Source organism: Pseudophryne corroboree, chromosome 10 (assembly GCF_028390025.1).
Source record: "Pseudophryne corroboree isolate aPseCor3 chromosome 10, aPseCor3.hap2, whole genome shotgun sequence".
Classification (NCBI taxonomy): Eukaryota; Metazoa; Chordata; class Amphibia; order Anura; family Myobatrachidae; genus Pseudophryne; species Pseudophryne corroboree.
The window spans coordinates 355,099,057-355,119,649 of NC_086453.1; the positions used below are offsets into that span (position 1 = coordinate 355,099,057).

The window sequence follows — 20,593 nt, forward strand, 5'->3', positions numbered from 1 at the left end:
TTCAGGCAGAGAAACAACGGATTAATTAAACTCAAAACCCTGCACTCCCTAACAGCTGCTCCCCGTCCCCAATCCTCCCCACAATTTATAACTAACTAAGTTCTACTATAGTTCTACTATAACAGAGAGGACGCCAGCCACGTCCTCTCCCTATCAATCTCAATGCACGTGTGAAAATGGCGGCGACTCGCGGCTCCTTATATAGAATCCGAGTCTCGCGAGAATCCGACAGCGGGATGATGACGTTCGGGCGCGCTCGGGTTAACCGAGCAAGGCGGGAGGATCCGAGTCTGCTCGGACCCGTGCAAAAGAGGGTGAAGTTCGGGCGGGTTCGGATTCCGAGGAACCGACCCCGCTCATCACTAGTGCCTAGGCACACTATGGTTTATTAGTATAAACCCTTCATCTATTGTTCTCAGCTGCAATACAATACAGAGAGAACAATTCATCAGGGGATTAAGTCCGACTGCCCTGGTTCAATTGATCCTATTAAAGGACAAGATAAAGATGGCTCCATCGGTATGTCCTGGACACTGAAGAGTGTACTGCAATGATGGCTACTGAGGAAAAACAGTCAATGGAGTTGTGGCACAATCGCTTGGGTCATCTGGGATATGACAACGTCCAGAAACTGCTGGATGGAATGGTAACAGGGAGGCGGTACATGGGCCTGCATATTTCCGCAAATGTGTGTTAAGAACTTCAATTATACTCCATGTTAATTGTGAGGGTTTATTTCAATTATTTTTACTATTAGTCTTCTTAGTGCTAGGAGTGTGCACCTGCATTTCTCTTCCTCCAGCACGGTATTAGAAGCTTTTGCATAAGGTGGTCAAAATTGACTAGAAATTAGTGGAATTGAATGATGCTGAAGTTAGTAACACCGTAGAAACAAAAACAGGCCCAAATTCTGTGACTTTAGCAGTTTTTTTTTGAATTTTTGACAAAAATACAGATCCAAACCAAAACACGCAAGGGTATTTTTGGCAGAACCAAATACAGATCAAAAATATGAGGAAGATACAGATCCAAACCCAAAACCAAGACACAGGGTCGGCGCACATTTCTAGTGATTCCATTTATCATAAGCACTGTGGACATCATTGATTTCAAGTGTGCATATTTTCTAAGAGTTTACATTAGGGCACATTACGGACACTCCTGAGGTCTGTAAATGTCTATGTTTTTAGGTAGGAAAGATGGCCCCAGTTACTGGAAATGCTGCTCAAATAAGTACTTACATTGTGTTTATCATCTTGATATATGGAATGCCGGTGGTTGTGTGACCAATGCAGGAAACCTGACAACACTCGGGAGACCGGCACAGCAACACCAACAGCCAACATATTGAAGGAAAGAATTGGGGTAACTGTTAGGGCCCATATGGGGGAGGGATAGGGTTAGCAACTAAATGGGTTTAGGGTTAGGCACAGGGGGGGTTAGCCCTAGCTGCCAACCCCCAGGTATTAGCACTAGCCGCAACCCATGGAGTGTTAGTCTTATCCAAGGGTTAGGAAGGGGGAGGTGTAAAAATACTTACCCCTCCAACATTAGGGTCTTCAATGCCAGGATGTCATTATCGGTCATGTGACCACAGCCACCCTGATGAGCAGTATTTAATAACTTACCCCCCTCATGCATTACACTGAAGGAGCAGCAGGTGTGTGGCGAGGCAGTTGCTTACCTGTAACATGAAATTACAGAATGATACATATAATAGATGCTACATAACATATTACACTCTGTAATCACTGTTATCTTTCCCTGCAGGTCACATTAAGGGAGACATTTTGATTGACATCAGTATGGGATCCTTCATTCATCATCTCTATACAGCCAGTGGATTTTTCAAAGAGATCCTTGTGCTGAAGTGCTCGGAGCAATGTATTATGGAGCTGAACAAATGGATTAACACACGTACTGGAGCATTTGATTGGTCTCACATAATGACATATATTAAATATCTAGAAGGAAATGGGTAATATATCTTCCAAATCATCTAAACCCTGTGTCAGTACTCAGTAAACTATTTCAAATGCTCTACACACCAAAAATAACACATGCAGTTCTTACTGGGCTCCATTAGCCTGGGCTGAAAAAAATGTTAGTTTCACAGCACATGCTCAGTACATGTAGTTGAGCAGACTTAGCTAAAATGAATAAACCCCTACTGTTACATTTTTTTATATTAAATAAAGAACTTGCCCAAATCCCTAGGTTTCAGTTTCATGTATCACTTAAAACCATATGAATTCTTCTTCTCTTCTCTCCCGAGGTAGTGCAATAAATAGAAATAATATAAAACTTTAGTGAAGGACATAATCTTTTTCGTCACAGAGTACAGACCTGAAATAATCAGAAGGAGCTGTGTTGCACATAACCAACCAGGCAAGAGTCTGGCTGCAACATGGGAAACCATTCTTTTGGCTTATTGATTGACCTTTGTGGTCAATGAATAAACATATTAAATTAGATCAATGAAATGGCTGACATCTACTGTTACAAATGGGATATAGTATTCTGCATTAGTGGGAACCAGTAAATGAGGATAGGATTTAATCTGCACACATCTTAAGATAAATGTTTCCCTATTTATTTTTGAGTCCAATAATATTAGAAATATGTTGTGGCTGGTGTGCTAAAGAATATGTCTAAAACATATAGCAACAAAAAAATCTCAAGGGTCCTCTGGCTCCGTGTTACAAGGAGATTCCAGAAGTGCCTCTTCATGTGCAGTAAATCTCTTCTACAGCCCCTAAGCCTTAAGAGCCACCATTGATCCCACTGTGCATGTCTAATGAGTCCTCCCATGGCCTGAGTCAGTAATGCATCACATGGATGGGTCTCTGGCAAAACTTATGGCTTCAAAGTACTGGAAAAGCATTCCACTTGCATTGTAGACCCACATCTTCTGACCCCACCATAGGAACTTTCTTCATCCTTGTAGCACTCCAACTCTCAGTCTTGGCAATACGAAGCCTACTGTATATAGAAACCTCTCAGCTAGGGCACTGTTATCATAATACACAATTTATTGAGACACACTTTTTTGTGATCTATTGCATATGCTGAGATCTGCCTGTCCTATGTTCTGCTACAAATCATCAAGCACTACAGACACTTATAGGTGTTATGATTCTGTTGGTGCATGTATTTCCTCGGTTCAGAATGCACCTGGGGTCAGATGACAAACTATTCAGTATGCACCTGGGGTCAGCTGACATTAACAATCCATCAGTGTATTTCCTGTGTTGTCTGTTCCTTAGTCTCTCTATGTACATGCAGGTCTGCAGGTGCACAGGGTTTGTAATTACAGGTGAAACTCAGAAAATTAGAATATTTTGCAAAAGTTCATTTATTTCAGTAATTCAACTTAAAAGGTGGAACTAATATATTACATATCATTACGTGCAAAGTGAGCAATTTCAAGCCTTTATTTGTTATTATTTTTATGATTGTGGCTTACAGTTTAAGATAACCCCCAATCCAAAATCTCAGAAAATTAGAATACTACATAAAATCTATAAAAAAAGGATTTTTAATACAAAAATGTCAGCCCTCTGAAAAGTATAATCATGCATATGTACTCAGTAATTGGTTTGGGCCCCTTTTGCATGAATTACTGCCTCAGTGAGGCATGGCATGGCTTCTATCAACCTGTGGCACTGCTAAGGTGTTATAGAAGACCAGGATGCTTCAATAGCGGCCTTCAGCTCTTCTGCATTGTTCAGTATCATGTCTCTCATCTTTGTCTTGGCAATGCCCCATAGTTTCTCTTTTTTCTTTAGCCCAGGTAAGATGCATCTATATTCGAATTCAGAACTGGGCACTAATTCCCCAGCTGCAGTCACCTGTCTTTTATTTCTGTGCAGCATTATTGAACTCTCATTACATCTTTGGTACAGCTACACATTCATAGCCTGCATATCATAATTCTGATTGTTCCCAGCTATTCTATGTTCCTGAACCAGGACTCTCAGTACCCAGTGATTACTCTAACTACTCCCTTGTTAGATTGTCTTACCGGCAGTAATTACGTCAGCATTTAACCCTGTTTTACAATTCACCTGACAACCATTATGGCAGGTGAATCCTAACATTGAATCCTAACAATAGGTTGGGATGTAGTTCTGCCTGAGTTTAGTGGCCATGTGGGATGCTGGCCAAACTCAGATGTTTATTTAAAGGGGCAATCACTTACAAGGCAAAACCATGTGGGGCTGGAGCTTCCATTAGGAAGAACTATGCAGCTGCCTAAGGGCATGGAAGCTGAGGCTGCCTGTGAGGAAAATTAATGGATGTCTATGACATCATTATTATGCAATCTGCTGGTGATGGCCACATCTGCAGCTGGACCATCTATTATTTATACCTGTGACAGACTTCTCTGGCCATCAGTGCAATCAGGGCCGGATTAACAATGGGGCGGATGGAGCTGCAGCTCCAGGCCCCCAATCAAAATAGGCCCATAGCTTCAGCTGTGCTGCTGCTGCAGACAGGAAAAAATGTTTTCCTGCTACAGCAGCCTGCTACTGCCCGTCCGCGGTCCCCCTGCACAGAAGTTGTGATCCCCCCTCCAGTCGCACCGCCGAACTAAACACGGCCACCGGCGTAATCTATATGGAGCCGCAGCGGAAAGGCTTCACTAGCCCCCCTCCCTGCACCCCATACGCTTACAGGAGGCGCAGCCGCGCAGGGAGGGAGAGAGTGACGGGAAACGAGTGACGGCGCAAATGGGCTGCCCATCCCGACCAGTGACCACTACCTGGGAAACTGACTGATCCCTCTGAGGTGACGGGCCACCGCAGCAGCAAGCTGACCGCAGCGCTACTATTCCAAATCTGCCGTGGAGCCGAGGACTGGTAGCCAATCAGGAGCGGCTACGGCAGATTTGAAATAGTACAGTGTCCAGCTCCCTTCCCTGGGCCCTGTCAAAAGTGTGGTGGTTCGGCTCTCCGCATGCGGCCTGATAATGCCAGGTCTCCGGATCCCGCCCCCCTGACAGCTCCGCTGCCATCTCCGGCTTTCGCCTGATGACAACCCGGGTGGCCAGCTCACGCTCCATAGCACAGCTGCCCGGCACCCGCATGCTGATACCCCGGCTACCCGGCAACTGGTGAGCAGTGGGGAACTCATGGAGTGTCATGGTGGGGACAGTGTGTGTGTGTATATATATGTGACTTTGTATGTAAATGTATATACAGTGTGTGTATGTATGTATATATATATATATATATATATATATAGCTGTGTGTATATGTATATATGTGTGCGTGTGTGTATCTACTGTATGTGGCTGTGTGTGAGTATGTAGATATGTGTCATAATGTGAATTTTGGCTTCTACCGCGTTCTCTAATGTGAATTTTGGCTCATAACGCGCTCTTTAATGTGAATTTTGGCTCATACCGCGTTCTCTAATGTGAATTTTGGCTCATACCGCGTTCTCTAATGTGAATTTCAGCTCATACCGCGTGCTCTAATGTGAATTTCAGCTCATACCGCATGCTCTAATGTGAATTTCAGCTCATACCGCATGCTCTAATGTGAATTTCAGCTCATACCGCATGCTCTAATGTGAATTTCAGCTCATACCGCATGCTCTAATGTGAATTTCAGCTCATATCGCGTGCTCTAATGTGAATTTCAGCTCATACCGCGTGCTCTAATGTGAATTTCAGCTCATACCGCGTGCTCTAATGTGAATTTCAGCTCATACCGTGTGCTCTAATGTGAATTTCAGCTCATACCGCGTGCTCTAATGTGAATTTTGGCTCATACCGCGTGCTCTAATGTGAATTTTGGCTTCTACTGTGTGCTATAATGTGAATTTCGGCTCATTCTAAGTGCTATAATGTGAAATTCGGCTCATACTGTGTGGTATAATGTGAAAGGGGCACCAGTACTAGATAGTATAAGGGGTCCTACTATTGTTGTGCAAAATGTGTATAACAGTATTTTGTATGAGACGCACTGTGTCCTTGAACATAGTTGGGGAAATCCAAATGGTCCTTGGGTGCCCTACAACTATTCAACGGTAATGGAAGCGAGTATCGTGGACGCCCATTACTTATCACACCCAAAAGCACTGGGTTTAGCTACGTAAATCGCTAAACCCATATAAACTATTCAGCATGCTGATGAAATGGCAATTTTTTGCAGAAGCTGTGAGCGGAAATCATGCAGTCATGCGCTATCAGCAAAACAATTTATTAGTTCTGTTGGGCGATCAAAATTTTTTAATTCCCCCCCACCCAGTGACACTCTTCTGTCTGTCTTCTCTACAGTGATCGCGCCGAGCAGAAAAAATTGTGGGTCCCGGGGACCCCTCACTTTAAAAAATTGGGGTCCTACTTCACAGTTTCTGGGTCCCATAGCACTGTATGCTTTTGAGCTCCCCTTATCCCTCCCCACATAGCATTAGACCACCCAACATGGTAGATAGCAGTTATGGCAGTATTGGGAGGCAAGTAGGGGGTTAGGTGCAGGTAGTGCTGTAGGCAGTGTTAGGGGTAGGGAGGCATCAGTACCGAGGATTCGATGCTTCCTGCTCCCCGTCAACTTTTAAGATCAGCTTCTCCGTGTCCTTCTTGAAGCCCTACCGCTATAACACGAGGTGTGTGCGTATGCTGGGCACTGTCTGAGTATGGGGTTGGTGCGTATGCTGGGCACTGTCTGAGTATGGGGTTGGTGCGTATGCTGGGCACTGCTTTGGTTTGGGGATTGTTTGTGTGTATGCTGAGCACTGTGTGGGTGTGGCAATTGTATCTATACTGAGCACTGTGTGTGGATATGGGATTTTATGTATGCTGGTCACTGTGTATGGGGGGGGATGTATCCTGGGCACTGTGGGTATTGAGTACCAATATGCTAGGCGCTGTGTGTGTGTGGGGTTGGGGGGGGTTGGGGTGTATTATGAGCACTGTGTGGGCATGTGTTGTGCGTATGATGGCCACTGTGCAGGTGTGTGTGGGTAATAGAGGGTGCTATGAGCATTGTAAGTGTGTATAATGAGTACTGTGTGGGTATAGAGTGATATGAGAGCTATGGGGGGTGTATAATAGACACTGTGCGGTATTGGGGTGTGCATATGATGGTCACTATGGGGGTGTGAATACTTAGCAGTATGGGGGTGTTTATAATGGGCACTGTGTGGGTATGTGGGGTAGAATGGGTGCAGTAGAGGTGGAAGGTGGTAGGATAGGTGCAGTAGTGGTAGCAGGGTGGGTGCAGTAGTGGTAGGAGGTAGGATAGGTGACGTGGTAGCAGGGGGTAGGATAGGTGCAGTAGTGGTGGTATCAGGATGGGTGCAGTAGTGGTAGGGGTTAGGATAGGTGCAGTAGTGGTAGCAAGGGGTAAGATAGGTGCAGTAGTGGTAGCAGGGTGGGTGCAGTAGTGGTAGGAGGTAGGATAGGTGACGTGGTAGCAGGGGGTAGGATAGGTGCAGTAGTGGTGGTATCAGGATGGGTGCAGTAGTGGTAGCAGGATGGGTGCAGTAGTGGTAGGGGGTAGGATAGGTGCAGTAGTGGTAGCAGGGGGTAAGATAGGTGCAGTAGTGGTGGTAGCAGCGGGCAGGATGGGTGCAGTAGTGGTAGGATAGGTGCAGTAGTGGTAGCAGGGGGTAAGATAGGTGCAGCAGTGGTAGTGGGCAGGATGGGTGCAGTAGTGGTAGCAGGGGGTAGGATAGGTGCAGTAGTGGTACCAGGAGGTAAGATAGGTGCAGTAGTGGTGGTAACAGGGGGCAGGATGGGTGCAGTAGTGGTGGTAGCAGGGGGCAGGATGGGTGCAGTAGTGGTAGCAGGGGGTAAGATAGGTGCAGTAGTGGTAGCAGGGGGCAGGATGGGTGCAGTAGTGGTAGCAGGGGGTAAGATAGGTGCAGTAGTGGTAGTGGGCAGGATAGGTGCAGTAGTGGTAGCAGGGGGTAAGATAGGTGCAGTAGTGGTAGCAGGGGGCAGGATGGGTGCAGTAGTGGTAGGATAGGTGCAGTAGTGGTAGCAGGGGGTAAGATAGGTGCAGTAGTGGTAGCAGGGGGTAAGATAGGTGCAGTAGTGGTAGCAGGGGGCAGGATGGGTGCAGTAGTGGTAGGATAGGTGCAGTAGTGGTAGCAGGGGGTAAGATAGGTGCAGTAGTGGTAGCAGGGGGTAAGATAGGTGCAGTAGTGGTAGCAGGGGGTAAGATAGGTGCAGTAGTGGTAGCAGGGGGTAAGATAGGTGCAGTAGTGGTAGTGGGCAGGATAGGTGCAGTAGTGGTAGCAGGGGGTAAGATAGGTGCAGTAGTGGTAGCAGGGGGCAGGATGGGTGCAGTAGTGGTAGGATAGGTGCAGTAGTGGTAGCAGGGGGTAAGATAGGTGCAGTAGTGGTAGCAGGGGGTAAGATAGGTGCAGTAGTGGTAGCAGGGGGTAAGATAGGTGCAGTAGTGGTAGGATAGGTGCAGTAGTGGTAGCAGGGGGTAAGATAGGTGCAGTAGTGGTAGCAGGGGGCAGGATGGGTGCAGTAGTGGTAGCAGGGGGCAGGATGGGTGCAGTAGTGGTAGGATAGGTGCAGTAGTGGTAGCAGGGGGTAAGATAGGTGCAGTAGTGGTAGCAGGGGGTAAGATAGGTGCAGTAGTGGTAGCAGGGGGCAGGATGGGTGCAGTAGTGGTAGGATGGGTGCAGTAGTGGTAGCAGGGGGTAAGATAGGTGCAGTAGTGGTAGCAGGGGGCAGGATGGGTGCAGTAGTGGTAGGATAGGTGCAGTAGTGGTAGCAGGGGGTAAGATAGGTGCAGTAGTGGTAGCAGGGGGCAGGATGTGTGCATTAGTAGTTGGGAGTGGAATGGACGCTGGGGGAATAAGATGCAGAGTAACAGGAAGTGCACCTAGTTTCCCGACTGCACCCTCACAGGTATAATGTGCAGGTATTGGCCATTAAATACATATAGGAAAGGCCCACCCACACGTTCGTGAAACGAAAGATTTAACACCATTCCCCCAGGTCGCATTATTTATCACTCGTGAGTCATGACAGCCACCCGCATGTATGTGAAACTGTAGATTGTCTCGTTGATCCCAGACCCCGCGCTCTCTTCTTGAGCCTGCTCGCAGCGCTCTGACCTCTTGATACTTTGCGGTGTCCTCGACCGCACTGAGATGTTCCGCTGGCCCCAGCTCATGTTCTCTGAAGCAGACCCACCAGGCTGTCCGTGGTGAAGGCGCTCCTCTCCGTGTCCTCGGCTCCCTCCTGCATCTAACATGCCCGCCCCGTCATCGTGATGTCCCCGCCCGGTTGCCAGCTGCACATTCAATGGGTTGAAGGCAGGGTAGGGAGGAGGGACAGACGTCTGAGGTGGCGCTTGCATTGGGAGACGCTGCCGGCGGCTATTGGCTGGTGAGGCAGGGCTTGGGGATTTCTATTGGATGTAAGGCGACGGTCAGCGAAAAACAGCGCGTCCTGCGGGACCCGCTCACTTTTAAAATCTGAGTCCCTCTCTGCCCGTAGCGCGTAAAAACGCGCCATAGCGCGTATTTTGCGATCACTGCTCTATATCTACCTTTCTTGATAAATAGATACATCTTTATTTTTCAAACTTGCCTCTACACACACACACACACACACACACACACACACACACACACACACACACACACACATATTAAATGCACAACTGGTGACATACCCGTATCAGTAGCCTCCCACTACCCTCCCCACGCCATGCTGGTCACACACCGCTCTGCGCTCCCTGGGACAACTTCATTGTGCATGCACGAATCACAGGAAAATGGCCACGGCTGCCACTTTCTGAGTGATATTTGAACTCTGCAGCTGGAGTCGGACTGATGGAGCGGTGAGTATAATCAAATGGGTGCAGTGTGTGGGTCCCCCTGGACCCAGTGTCCCATAAGCACTGTACACCTTGCACCCATTATAGATACACCAGCGCCCCCGCCCCTGCAACAGCACACAATAGGCCCATCATAAATTTCAGCTCCAGGCCCATGAGCACCTTAATCTGGCACAGATGCCAGGTCTCCGGATCCCGCCCCCCTGACAGCTCCGCTGCCATCTCCGGCTTTCGCCTGATGACAACCCGGGTGGCCAGCTCACGCTCCATAGCACAGCTGCCCGGCACCCGCATGCTGATACCCCGGCTACCCGGCAACTGGTGAGCAGTGGGGAACTCATGGAGTGTCATGGTGGGGACAGTGTGTGTGTGTATATATATGTGACTTTGTATGTAAATGTATATACAGTGTGTGTATGTATGTATATATATATATATATATATATATATAGCTGTGTGTATATGTATATATGTGTGCGTGTGTGTATCTACTGTATGTGGCTGTGTGTGAGTATGTAGATATGTGTCATAATGTGAATTTTGGCTTCTACCGCGTTCTCTAATGTGAATTTTGGCTCATAACGCGCTCTTTAATGTGAATTTTGGCTCATACCGCGTTCTCTAATGTGAATTTTGGCTCATACCGCATTCTCTAATGTGAATTTCAGCTCATACCGCGTGCTCTAATGTGAATTTCAGCTCATACCGCATGCTCTAATGTGAATTTCAGCTCATACCGCATGCTCTAATGTGAATTTCAGCTCATACCGCATGCTCTAATGTGAATTTCAGCTCATACCGCATGCTCTAATGTGAATTTCAGCTCATATCGCGTGCTCTAATGTGAATTTCAGCTCATACCGCGTGCTCTAATGTGAATTTCAGCTCATACCGCGTGCTCTAATGCGAATTTCAGCTCATACCGTGTGCTCTAATGTGAATTTCAGCTCATACCGCGTGCTCTAATGTGAATTTTGGCTCATACCGCGTGCTCTAATGTGAATTTTGGCTTCTACTGTGTGCTATAATGTGAATTTCGGCTCATTCTAAGTGCTATAATGTGAAATTCGGCTCATACTGTGTGGTATAATGTGAAAGGGGCACCAGTACTAGATAGTATAAGGGGTCCTACTATTGTTGTGCAAAATGTGTATAACAGTATTTTGTATGAGACGCACTGTGTCCTTGAACATAGTTGGGGAAATCCAAATGGTCCTTGGGTGCCCTACAACTATTCAACGGTAATGGAAGCGAGTATCGTGGACGCCCATTACTTATCACACCCAAAAGCACTGGGTTTAGCTACGTAAATCGCTAAACCCATATAAACTATTCAGCATGCTGATGAAATGGCAATTTTTTGCAGAAGCTGTGAGCGGAAATCATGCAGTCATGCGCTATCAGCAAAACAATTTATTAGTTCTGTTGGGCGATCAAAATTTTTTAATTCCCCCCCACCCAGTGACACTCTTCTGTCTGTCTTCTCTACAGTGATCGCGCCGAGCAGAAAAAATTGTGGGTCCCGGGGACCCCTCACTTTAAAAAATTGGGGTCCTACTTCACAGTTTCTGGGTCCCATAGCACTGAATGCTTTTGAGCTCCCCTTATCCCTCCCCACATAGCATTAGACCACCCAACATGGTAGATAGCAGTTATGGCAGTATTGGGAGGCAAGTAGGGGGTTAGGTGCAGGTAGTGCTGTAGGCAGTGTTAGGGGTAGGGAGGCATCAGTACCGAGGATTCGATGCTTCCTGCTCCCCGTCAACTTTTAAGATCAGCTTCTCCGTGTCCTTCTTGAAGCCCTACCGCTATAACACGAGGTGTGTGCGTATGCTGGGCACTGTCTGAGTATGGGGTTGGTGCGTATGCTGGGCACTGCTTTGGTTTGGGGATTGTTTGTGTGTATGCTGAGCACTGTGTGGGTGTGGCAATTGTATCTATACTGAGCACTGTGTGTGGATATGGGATTTTATGTATGCTGGTCACTGTGTATGGGGGGGGATGTATCCTGGGCACTGTGGGTATTGAGTACCAATATGCTAGGCGCTGTGTGTGTGTGGGGTTGGGGGGGGGTTGGGGTGTATTATGAGCACTGTGTGGGCATGTGTTGTGCGTATGATGGCCACTGTGCAGGTGTGTGTGGGTAATAGAGGGTGCTATGAGCATTGTAAGTGTGTATAATGAGTACTGTGTGGGTATAGAGTGATATGAGAGCTATGGGGGGTGTATAATAGACACTGTGCGGTATTGGGGTGTGCATATGATGGTCACTATGGGGGTGTGAATACTTAGCAGTATGGGGGTGTTTATAATGGGCACTGTGTGGGTATGTGGGGTAGAATGGGTGCAGTAGAGGTGGAAGGTGGTAGGATAGGTGCAGTAGTGGTAGCAGGGTGGGTGCAGTAGTGGTAGGAGGTAGGATAGGTGACGTGGTAGCAGGGGGTAGGATAGGTGCAGTAGTGGTGGTATCAGGATGGGTGCAGTAGTGGTAGGGGTTAGGATAGGTGCAGTAGTGGTAGCAAGGGGTAAGATAGGTGCAGTAGTGGTAGCAGGGTGGGTGCAGTAGTGGTAGGAGGTAGGATAGGTGACGTGGTAGCAGGGGGTAGGATAGGTGCAGTAGTGGTGGTATCAGGATGGGTGCAGTAGTGGTAGCAGGATGGGTGCAGTAGTGGTAGGGGGTAGGATAGGTGCAGTAGTGGTAGCAGGGGGTAAGATAGGTGCAGTAGTGGTGGTAGCAGCGGGCAGGATGGGTGCAGTAGTGGTAGGATAGGTGCAGTAGTGGTAGCAGGGGGTAAGATAGGTGCAGCAGTGGTAGTGGGCAGGATGGGTGCAGTAGTGGTAGCAGGGGTAGGATAGGTGCAGTAGTGGTACCAGGAGGTAAGATAGGTGCAGTAGTGGTGGTAACAGGGGGCAGGATGGGTGCAGTAGTGGTGGTAGCAGGGGGCAGGATGGGTGCAGTAGTGGTAGCAGGGGGTAAGATAGGTGCAGTAGTGGTAGCAGGGGGCAGGATTGGTGCAGTAGTGGTAGCAGGGGGTAAGATAGGTGCAGTAGTGGTAGTGGGCAGGATAGGTGCAGTAGTGGTAGCAGGGGGTAAGATAGGTGCAGTAGTGGTAGCAGGGGGCAGGATGGGTGCAGTAGTGGTAGGATAGGTGCAGTAGTGGTAGCAGGGGGTAAGATAGGTGCAGTAGTGGTAGCAGGGGGTAAGATAGGTGCAGTAGTGGTAGCAGGGGGCAGGATGGGTGCAGTAGTGGTAGGATAGGTGCAGTAGTGGTAGCAGGGGGTAAGATAGGTGCAGTAGTGGTAGCAGGGGGTAAGATAGGTGCAGTAGTGGTAGCAGGGGGTAAGATAGGTGCAGTAGTGGTAGCAGGGGGTAAGATAGGTGCAGTAGTGGTAGTGGGCAGGATAGGTGCAGTAGTGGTAGCAGGGGGTAAGATAGGTGCAGTAGTGGTAGCAGGGGGCAGGATGGGTGCAGTAGTGGTAGGATAGGTGCAGTAGTGGTAGCAGGGGGTAAGATAGGTGCAGTAGTGGTAGCAGGGGGTAAGATAGGTGCAGTAGTGGTAGCAGGGGGTAAGATAGGTGCAGTAGTGGTAGGATAGGTGCAGTAGTGGTAGCAGGGGGTAAGATAGGTGCAGTAGTGGTAGCAGGGGGCAGGATGGGTGCAGTAGTGGTAGCAGGGGGCAGGATGGGTGCAGTAGTGGTAGGATAGGTGCAGTAGTGGTAGCAGGGGGTAAGATAGGTGCAGTAGTGGTAGCAGGGGGTAAGATAGGTGCAGTAGTGGTAGCAGGGGGCAGGATGGGTGCAGTAGTGGTAGGATGGGTGCAGTAGTGGTAGCAGGGGGTAAGATAGGTGCAGTAGTGGTAGCAGGGGGCAGGATGGGTGCAGTAGTGGTAGGATAGGTGCAGTAGTGGTAGCAGGGGGTAAGATAGGTGCAGTAGTGGTAGCAGGGGGCAGGATGTGTGCATTAGTAGTTGGGAGTGGAATGGACGCTGGGGGAATAAGATGCAGAGTAACAGGAAGTGCACCTAGTTTCCCGACTGCACCCTCACAGGTATAATGTGCAGGTATTGGCCATTAAATACATATAGGAAAGGCCCACCCACACGTTCGTGAAACGAAAGATTTAACACCATTCCCCCAGGTCGCATTATTTATCACTCGTGAGTCATGACAGCCACCCGCATGTATGTGAAACTGTAGATTGTCTCGTTGATCCCAGACCCCGCGCTCTCTTCTTGAGCCTGCTCGCAGCGCTCTGACCTCTTGATACTTTGCGGTGTCCTCGACCGCACTGAATGTTCCGCTGGCCCCAGCTCATGTTCTCTGAAGCAGACCCACCAGGCTGTCCGTGGTGAAGGCGCTCCTCTCCGTGTCCTCGGCTCCCTCCTGCATCTAACATGCCCGCCCCGTCATCGTGATGTCCCCGCCCGGTTGCCAGCTGCACATTCAATGGGTTGAAGGCAGGGTAGGGAGGAGGGACAGACGTCTGAGGTGGCGCTTGCATTGGGAGACGCTGCCGGCGGCTATTGGCTGGTGAGGCAGGGCTTGGGGATTTCTATTGGATGTAAGGCGACGGTCAGCGAAAAACAGCGCGTCCTGCGGGACCCGCTCACTTTTAAAATCTGAGTCCCTCTCTGCCCGTAGCGCGTAAAAACGCGCCATAGCGCGTATTTTGCGATCACTGCTCTATATCTACCTTTCTTGATAAATAGATACATCTTTATTTTTCAAACTTGCCTCTACACACACACACACACACACACACACACACACACACACATTAAATGCACAACTGGTGACATACCCGTATCAGTAGCCTCCCACTACCCTCCCCACGCCATGCTGGTCACACACCGCTCTGCGCTCCCTGGGACAACTTCATTGTGCATGCACGAATCACAGGAAAATGGCCACGGCTGCCACTTTCTGAGTGATATTTGAACTCTGCAGCTGGAGTCGGACTGATGGAGCGGTGAGTATAATCAAATGGGTGCAGTGTGTGGGTCCCCCTGGACCCAGTGTCCCATAAGCACTGTACACCTTGCACCCATTATAGATACACCAGCGCCCCCGCCCCTGCAACAGCACACAATAGGCCCATCATAAATTTCAGCTCCAGGCCCATGAGCACCTTAATCTGGCACTGAGTGCAATCAGCTTGGTACAGTAGACAGGCAGTGTGGGCACACCGCTCCCTTCCCTCTCTTCCACTTCCCTCTGACACAGACAATTATGCAAAACACAGGTTGTAAAAGAGCGAGCTGAAAAGGAAGCTTTTAATGGCTCCTTGGTGTGTGATTGAGGTTTATGGGTGCTGTGAAAATGGGGTCATTGGATGCTGAAAGCAAACATACTTTTAGGTTCTTTGGGATTTGAGGTTAATGGGTGCCTCAGGTGGGACAACAAGTGCTGGAGGTGAATTGAGAAATGAATGTGTTTATAAAAAATGACTCCCCCAGTTGTCACAGACTTTGGTAAACTTGTAGGTATTGTTTTATGAAAATGGACTGAATGAGTATATTGTGAAATTAGGGTGATGATGTAAATATTTGCCTACAGTAGGGTAACTAGAAACCTTGAACTTGCCCAGACAACATGCCAATCATAATTGTACATTCCACTAAATGCTCCCACTACCCTGAAAGTGCCATAAATGCTCTGAGATCCCCATATACTCCTTGTATTGTATGAGGATAAGCAATGAAGAATTTGATGCTCTGATCATCTTCAGTCTTATTCTCTGCTTTATAATTGATTCTGGCAGGGTTTTAAGCAGAGAATAAGTCTGTGCAAAGGAATAAATCTGAAAGAATCTGAGTGTATCAGATAAATCTGTCCAATGACCATCTGTTGCCCACTACTGCCATATAAAATACACCTGGAAGATGAAAGGGGTGTCTCATTGATAGTATATAACACTGCCCAATTTCTATCATATTCACGTACGCCTTAAAGAAAACAAACAACACCTCCTTAAATTTTACTTTCCCACCATTGAATCTCCAATTTATTTATTTATTAAGTTTGTTATATAGCGCAACATATTCCGTTGCACTTTATAATTAGAACAGCAGTAATAGAACAAAACTGGGTAGTAACTAACAGAGATAGAGGTAGGAAGGCCCTGCTCACAAGTTTACAATCTATAAGGAAATAGGCATTGATACACAAGGATAGATGCTACCTATTCCATTGTGGTCCACCAGATTGCTAGGTTCTTAATGACTTGAATAATATGATCACCCAGCAATGTTGACAAAGGGACAGGAAGGTGTGAGTAAAGAAATACAAAATATGTGAGGTTATGATGTGTACTGTAAAGAGAGGATGTCATTAGATTGGGATAACATTGAAGGTTATGTGGGTGGATCTGGAAATTGATAGGCTTGCCTGAAGAGATGAGTTTTCAGGGAACGTTTAAAGGTTTGGTGACTAGAGGTGAGCGTTTTTGTGCATGGGAGGGCATTCCACAGAGTGGGTGAAGCCCGTATAAAGTCCTGTCCTTTTGAGTGGGAACAAGTAAAATGTGTGGATGAGAGACACAGATTTTGTACATAACAAAGAGGTAGGTTAGGAAGATATCTTGAGATGAGTGAAAACATGTATGTTGGTGCAGTTTGGTTAATAATCTTGTATGTAAGTAAAAGTATTTTATATTTAATACAGTAGAATACCGGTAACCAATGGAGGGACTGACAGAGCGGATCTGCAGATGATGAACATCTAGCGAGGAAGATTAGCCTTGCAGCTGTACTCAAAATGGATTGTTGTGGTGAAAGCCTATGTTTGGGAGGTCCAGTATTCAATGCAGGAGATAATGAGAGCATGGATCAGAGTTTTTGCTGTGTCTTGTGTAAGATATGGTCATATTTTGTATATATCTTAGATGTATGTAACATGATTTTGAGACATATTGAATGTGGGAAACAAAGCACAGTTCAAAGTCAAGAATGATTCCTAGGTAGCGTGCTTGTGGGGTAGGTATGATTGCTAAGTTATCAACAGTGATAGAGTTATCAGGTTGGGAACTACTACTGGACAGTGAAAATAAAATTATTTCTGTTTTGGAAATATTAAGTTTGGGGTGGTGAGATGACATCCAATATATTATGGCAGAAAGGCATTCAGTGACACAGATGGTGAAAAATCTGGGGAGGATAGGTAGATTTGAGTATCATCTGCATACATACTATGTATTAAAACTATCTGGGATATTTAATTACTGCTGATGAAGCTTTGGGTGATATTTCCTGATGTTTTATAGATGTTTTTTTACCTGGAAAAAACATCCTTTTCACACAAAAATACGCAGGTCAGCGAAACCTGTGTGTTTTTGGGAGATACAAACCCGTCTTTGAAATAAAATCTGGGCTGTTTTGGGGGATTTTGCTTCACCTGCTTCACGCAGGTCAAACAAAACCCCATAAAGCCACGGCACATGCTGGCTTATCGGGACTAATTTAATAGCCCCCCCCCCCCCCTGGTGATACTTTACAACCGACAGTCAGTGCGGGTAATTAAATATACCTCTATATCTTATTTCTCATGTGGTGGAATGGCTAGTCCTAGATCCAAATGAACCTTATTGTGTTTGTATATTTCAGTGACCTACATCAAGACAAAGACATAACGTTAAAGACAAATATAACAAAGACAGTGAAATGTGACTTTGACAAAGAGAATCTGACAGACCTGGAGGTGCTCCCACCAGCAGACTGTGTCATCAGTGGAGCTATGTTGGAATTCATCAGCAAAGAACAAGATGATTATATAAGATTTTTTAGGAAATTCACAAAGCTACTGAAACCTGAAGGATATCTGCTTATTATTGGAGTATTAAATGCATCTTTTGTCAGTATTGGGCAGGACAGAACACATGTTTTCAAATATAATGAGAATTTTGTAAGAAAAGTTCTCGCTGATGAAGGGTTTGTTATTGATCACTGTGCAGTCCAGAAAAGAACATCAGTGAGTGACCTTACTGACTATGAGGCAACTTTATTTATCAAAGCTCACAGAGAGTAACAAGGGCCTGATTCTGAGTCACATGATGTGTCGGGGTGCAGTTGAGAATTTTGTTTTTACTGTGCATGTATCTTAGTTGCACCACACATGCATCCTGATTGTGTTTGTACGGGGTTGAAGTAGCAATTTTAGACACATGGTGGAGTCGGGGCCAGATTAGCAATGGGGCAGGTGGAGCTAAAGCTCCAGGGCTCCACATAAAAATAGGCCCATCATCATGACAGCATTATGATCACCAGGCCCCAGCTGGCCATAAATTATAAGTATTAAATTGTATTTCTATTTTTCACACAAAATTATGTTATTTTTCTATTTTTACATATCTAGGGAGACATTGGGAATGATAGTGTAGGGGGTGTACATGTATACATGGCACTGGCAACACCACCACAGCACTGGGCACACCCACACAGCACAGGTCGCACCCACTTTGCTTCTCATAGTAGGCCCTTGAGCATTTTCAGCCCCATGCCCATGAGGCTCTTAATCCAGCCTTGGAAGTCAGCATCTCAGTCCTGTAACAAACACACACACACACACACACACACACACACACACACACACACACACACACACACTTGTACATCAGGAGAAGTGCTTTTATCTTCATTAACATATAGTCGCAGATTCAACTACAGTAAAAGTAGTGGTCGCAGCATGTGACTCAGATCAGCCCTAACTCTCAGAAGCAAATAGAACATAAATATACCAGATCTGACTTTCAATTTGCAAATGTTAAACTTTAATAATAAATAATCAGATATATTACTATAAATTTGTATTGAGCTGACACTTTTGATGCTCAAACCTGACCAAGAGATTAAGTAATTGGTCATTTTTTGCAGTTTACTGTGTGATTAAATAGTCTGAGATTCATGTGTGATCTATTATTGGTTCTGTCACCCACCAGGGATCATTGTTGTCATTCACTCAGCAGACTTGTAGTTACTACAATAACCCACATGTAATTTTATTATCCCACTGATATATGACATAGAGACAAGGAATAGATGAGGATTCATGTCACAGAAAACAAGAGACTGTCTGTGGATTACTGTAATGTAACCTCATAACAATTTTGAATGAAATATTTTGTCAAATTACAATTTTGCTCTATCTAAGTAACTCCCCAATTCTTTCAGCCAACATACATTTACAACAAGATTCCACATCTTTTTACAGGTTGAGTATCCCATATCCAAATATCCCAAAATACGGAATATTCCGAAATACGGACTTTTTTGAGTGAGAGTGAGATTGTGAAACCTTTGTTTTTTGATGGCTCAATGTACACAATCTTTGTTTAATACACAAAGTTATTAAAAATATTGTATTAAATGACCTTTAGGCTGTGTGTATAAGGTGTATATGAAACATAAATGAATTGTGTGAATGTACACACACTTTGTTTAATGCACAAAGTTATAAAAAATATTGTCTAAAATTACCTTCAGGCTGTGTGTATAAGGTGTATATGTAACATAAATGCATTCTGTGCTTATATTTAGGTCCCATCACCATGATATCTCATTATGATATGCAATTATTCCAAAATACGGAAAAATCCCATATCCAAAATACCTCTGGTCCCAAGCATTTTGGATAAGGGAGACTCAACCTGTAGTAGGTCCCACCGTGCAAGGCAGCTGGAATCAGAACCATGAGACGTGGGACTGTCAGGGGAGTATGACGTTAAGTTTATGTTGGCTGGTAATTTACCACAATTCTGTATGTCAGATAGCAGTAAATTTACTGGCACATTTTAATTAAGTCAATGAAATATCAGTTCCAAATCATCTTCATGCTGTGTTCCATGTTACTGATGGTGAGAGGGAATCCTTAGGGATGGTGCAGTGAGTGCACTCAGGTAACACAGGGACAAGTAACCACCCTTTATTCCGAGTAAGTAGACAAAATCTGTGATAGCCTGGCTGAGCGAATTCATCTGGTCACACTTTCCGGGGAAAGAGAAGAACTCATGTTATTCATTGATATAACTTACAAGTGATACCAGGATTTGGCATCCAGCATTAGATACTGTATTCCACATATAACAAAAATCAGACTTTGCATTTGATTTTTTATTCAACAGAATTTTTAGAATAATCAAATGTAAATGTCATGGACAACAATAATTGGACATTTACATTAACTTTTAATTTTGTTGCACAATCTTTAGATGTAATCATTGCAATCAGGCAATTTCTATAGTTCTTTCTATTACTTCAGCACCTGTCAGCAAGTAGTTTGGTCACTCTTCCTTAGCAAACTGCTCCAGTGGTCTCAGGTGTGATGGGTGCCTTCTTCAGGCTAATTGTTTAAGGTCTTTTCATAGATGTTGGATAGCATTCAGATCAGGGCTCATAGAGGCCAATTCAGAACAGTCCAATGTTCTGTTCTTATCCATTCTTGGGTGCTTTTAGTCATGTGTTTTGGGTCTTTTTCCTGTTGGAGGACCTATGACCTTTGACTGACACTGGGATGTTTAATTCCAAAATGTTTTCATAGTCTTTATATTTAATTGTACTCTGCACAGATTCAAGCAGCCCTAAAACTCAACCAAGCCTCATCCATGTTTCACTGTAGGTATGGTGTTCTATTCATTTACAGCTTAGTTATTCACCTGTGAAAACAGAACTAATGTAACATGCCATAAAACTCCAGTTTTGACTAATCTGCAAATAGGACATTTTCCTAGAAGCATTGTGTTAGGTTTATTTTTGTAAAATAAAGTTAGTATTTTTTTTCAAAAGTGG

The 20,593-nt window shown here is 45.7% G+C and overlaps 1 protein-coding gene across 1 annotated transcript in view; it reads left to right on the plus strand.

The window, feature by feature from the left end:
- LOC134965639 (nicotinamide N-methyltransferase-like) overlaps positions 1 to 19,182 on the plus strand; it is a 60,031-nt gene extending 40,849 nt beyond the window's left edge. The window contains exons 2-3 of the mRNA XM_063941974.1: positions 1,771 to 1,978; positions 17,417 to 19,182. Coding sequence (XP_063798044.1) covers positions 1,771 to 1,978; positions 17,417 to 17,837 — 629 coding nt within the window. The 3' untranslated portion in view covers positions 17,838 to 19,182. The remainder of the gene's footprint in view (positions 1 to 1,770; positions 1,979 to 17,416) is intronic.
- The last annotated feature ends 1,411 nt before the right edge of the window (positions 19,183 to 20,593 follow it).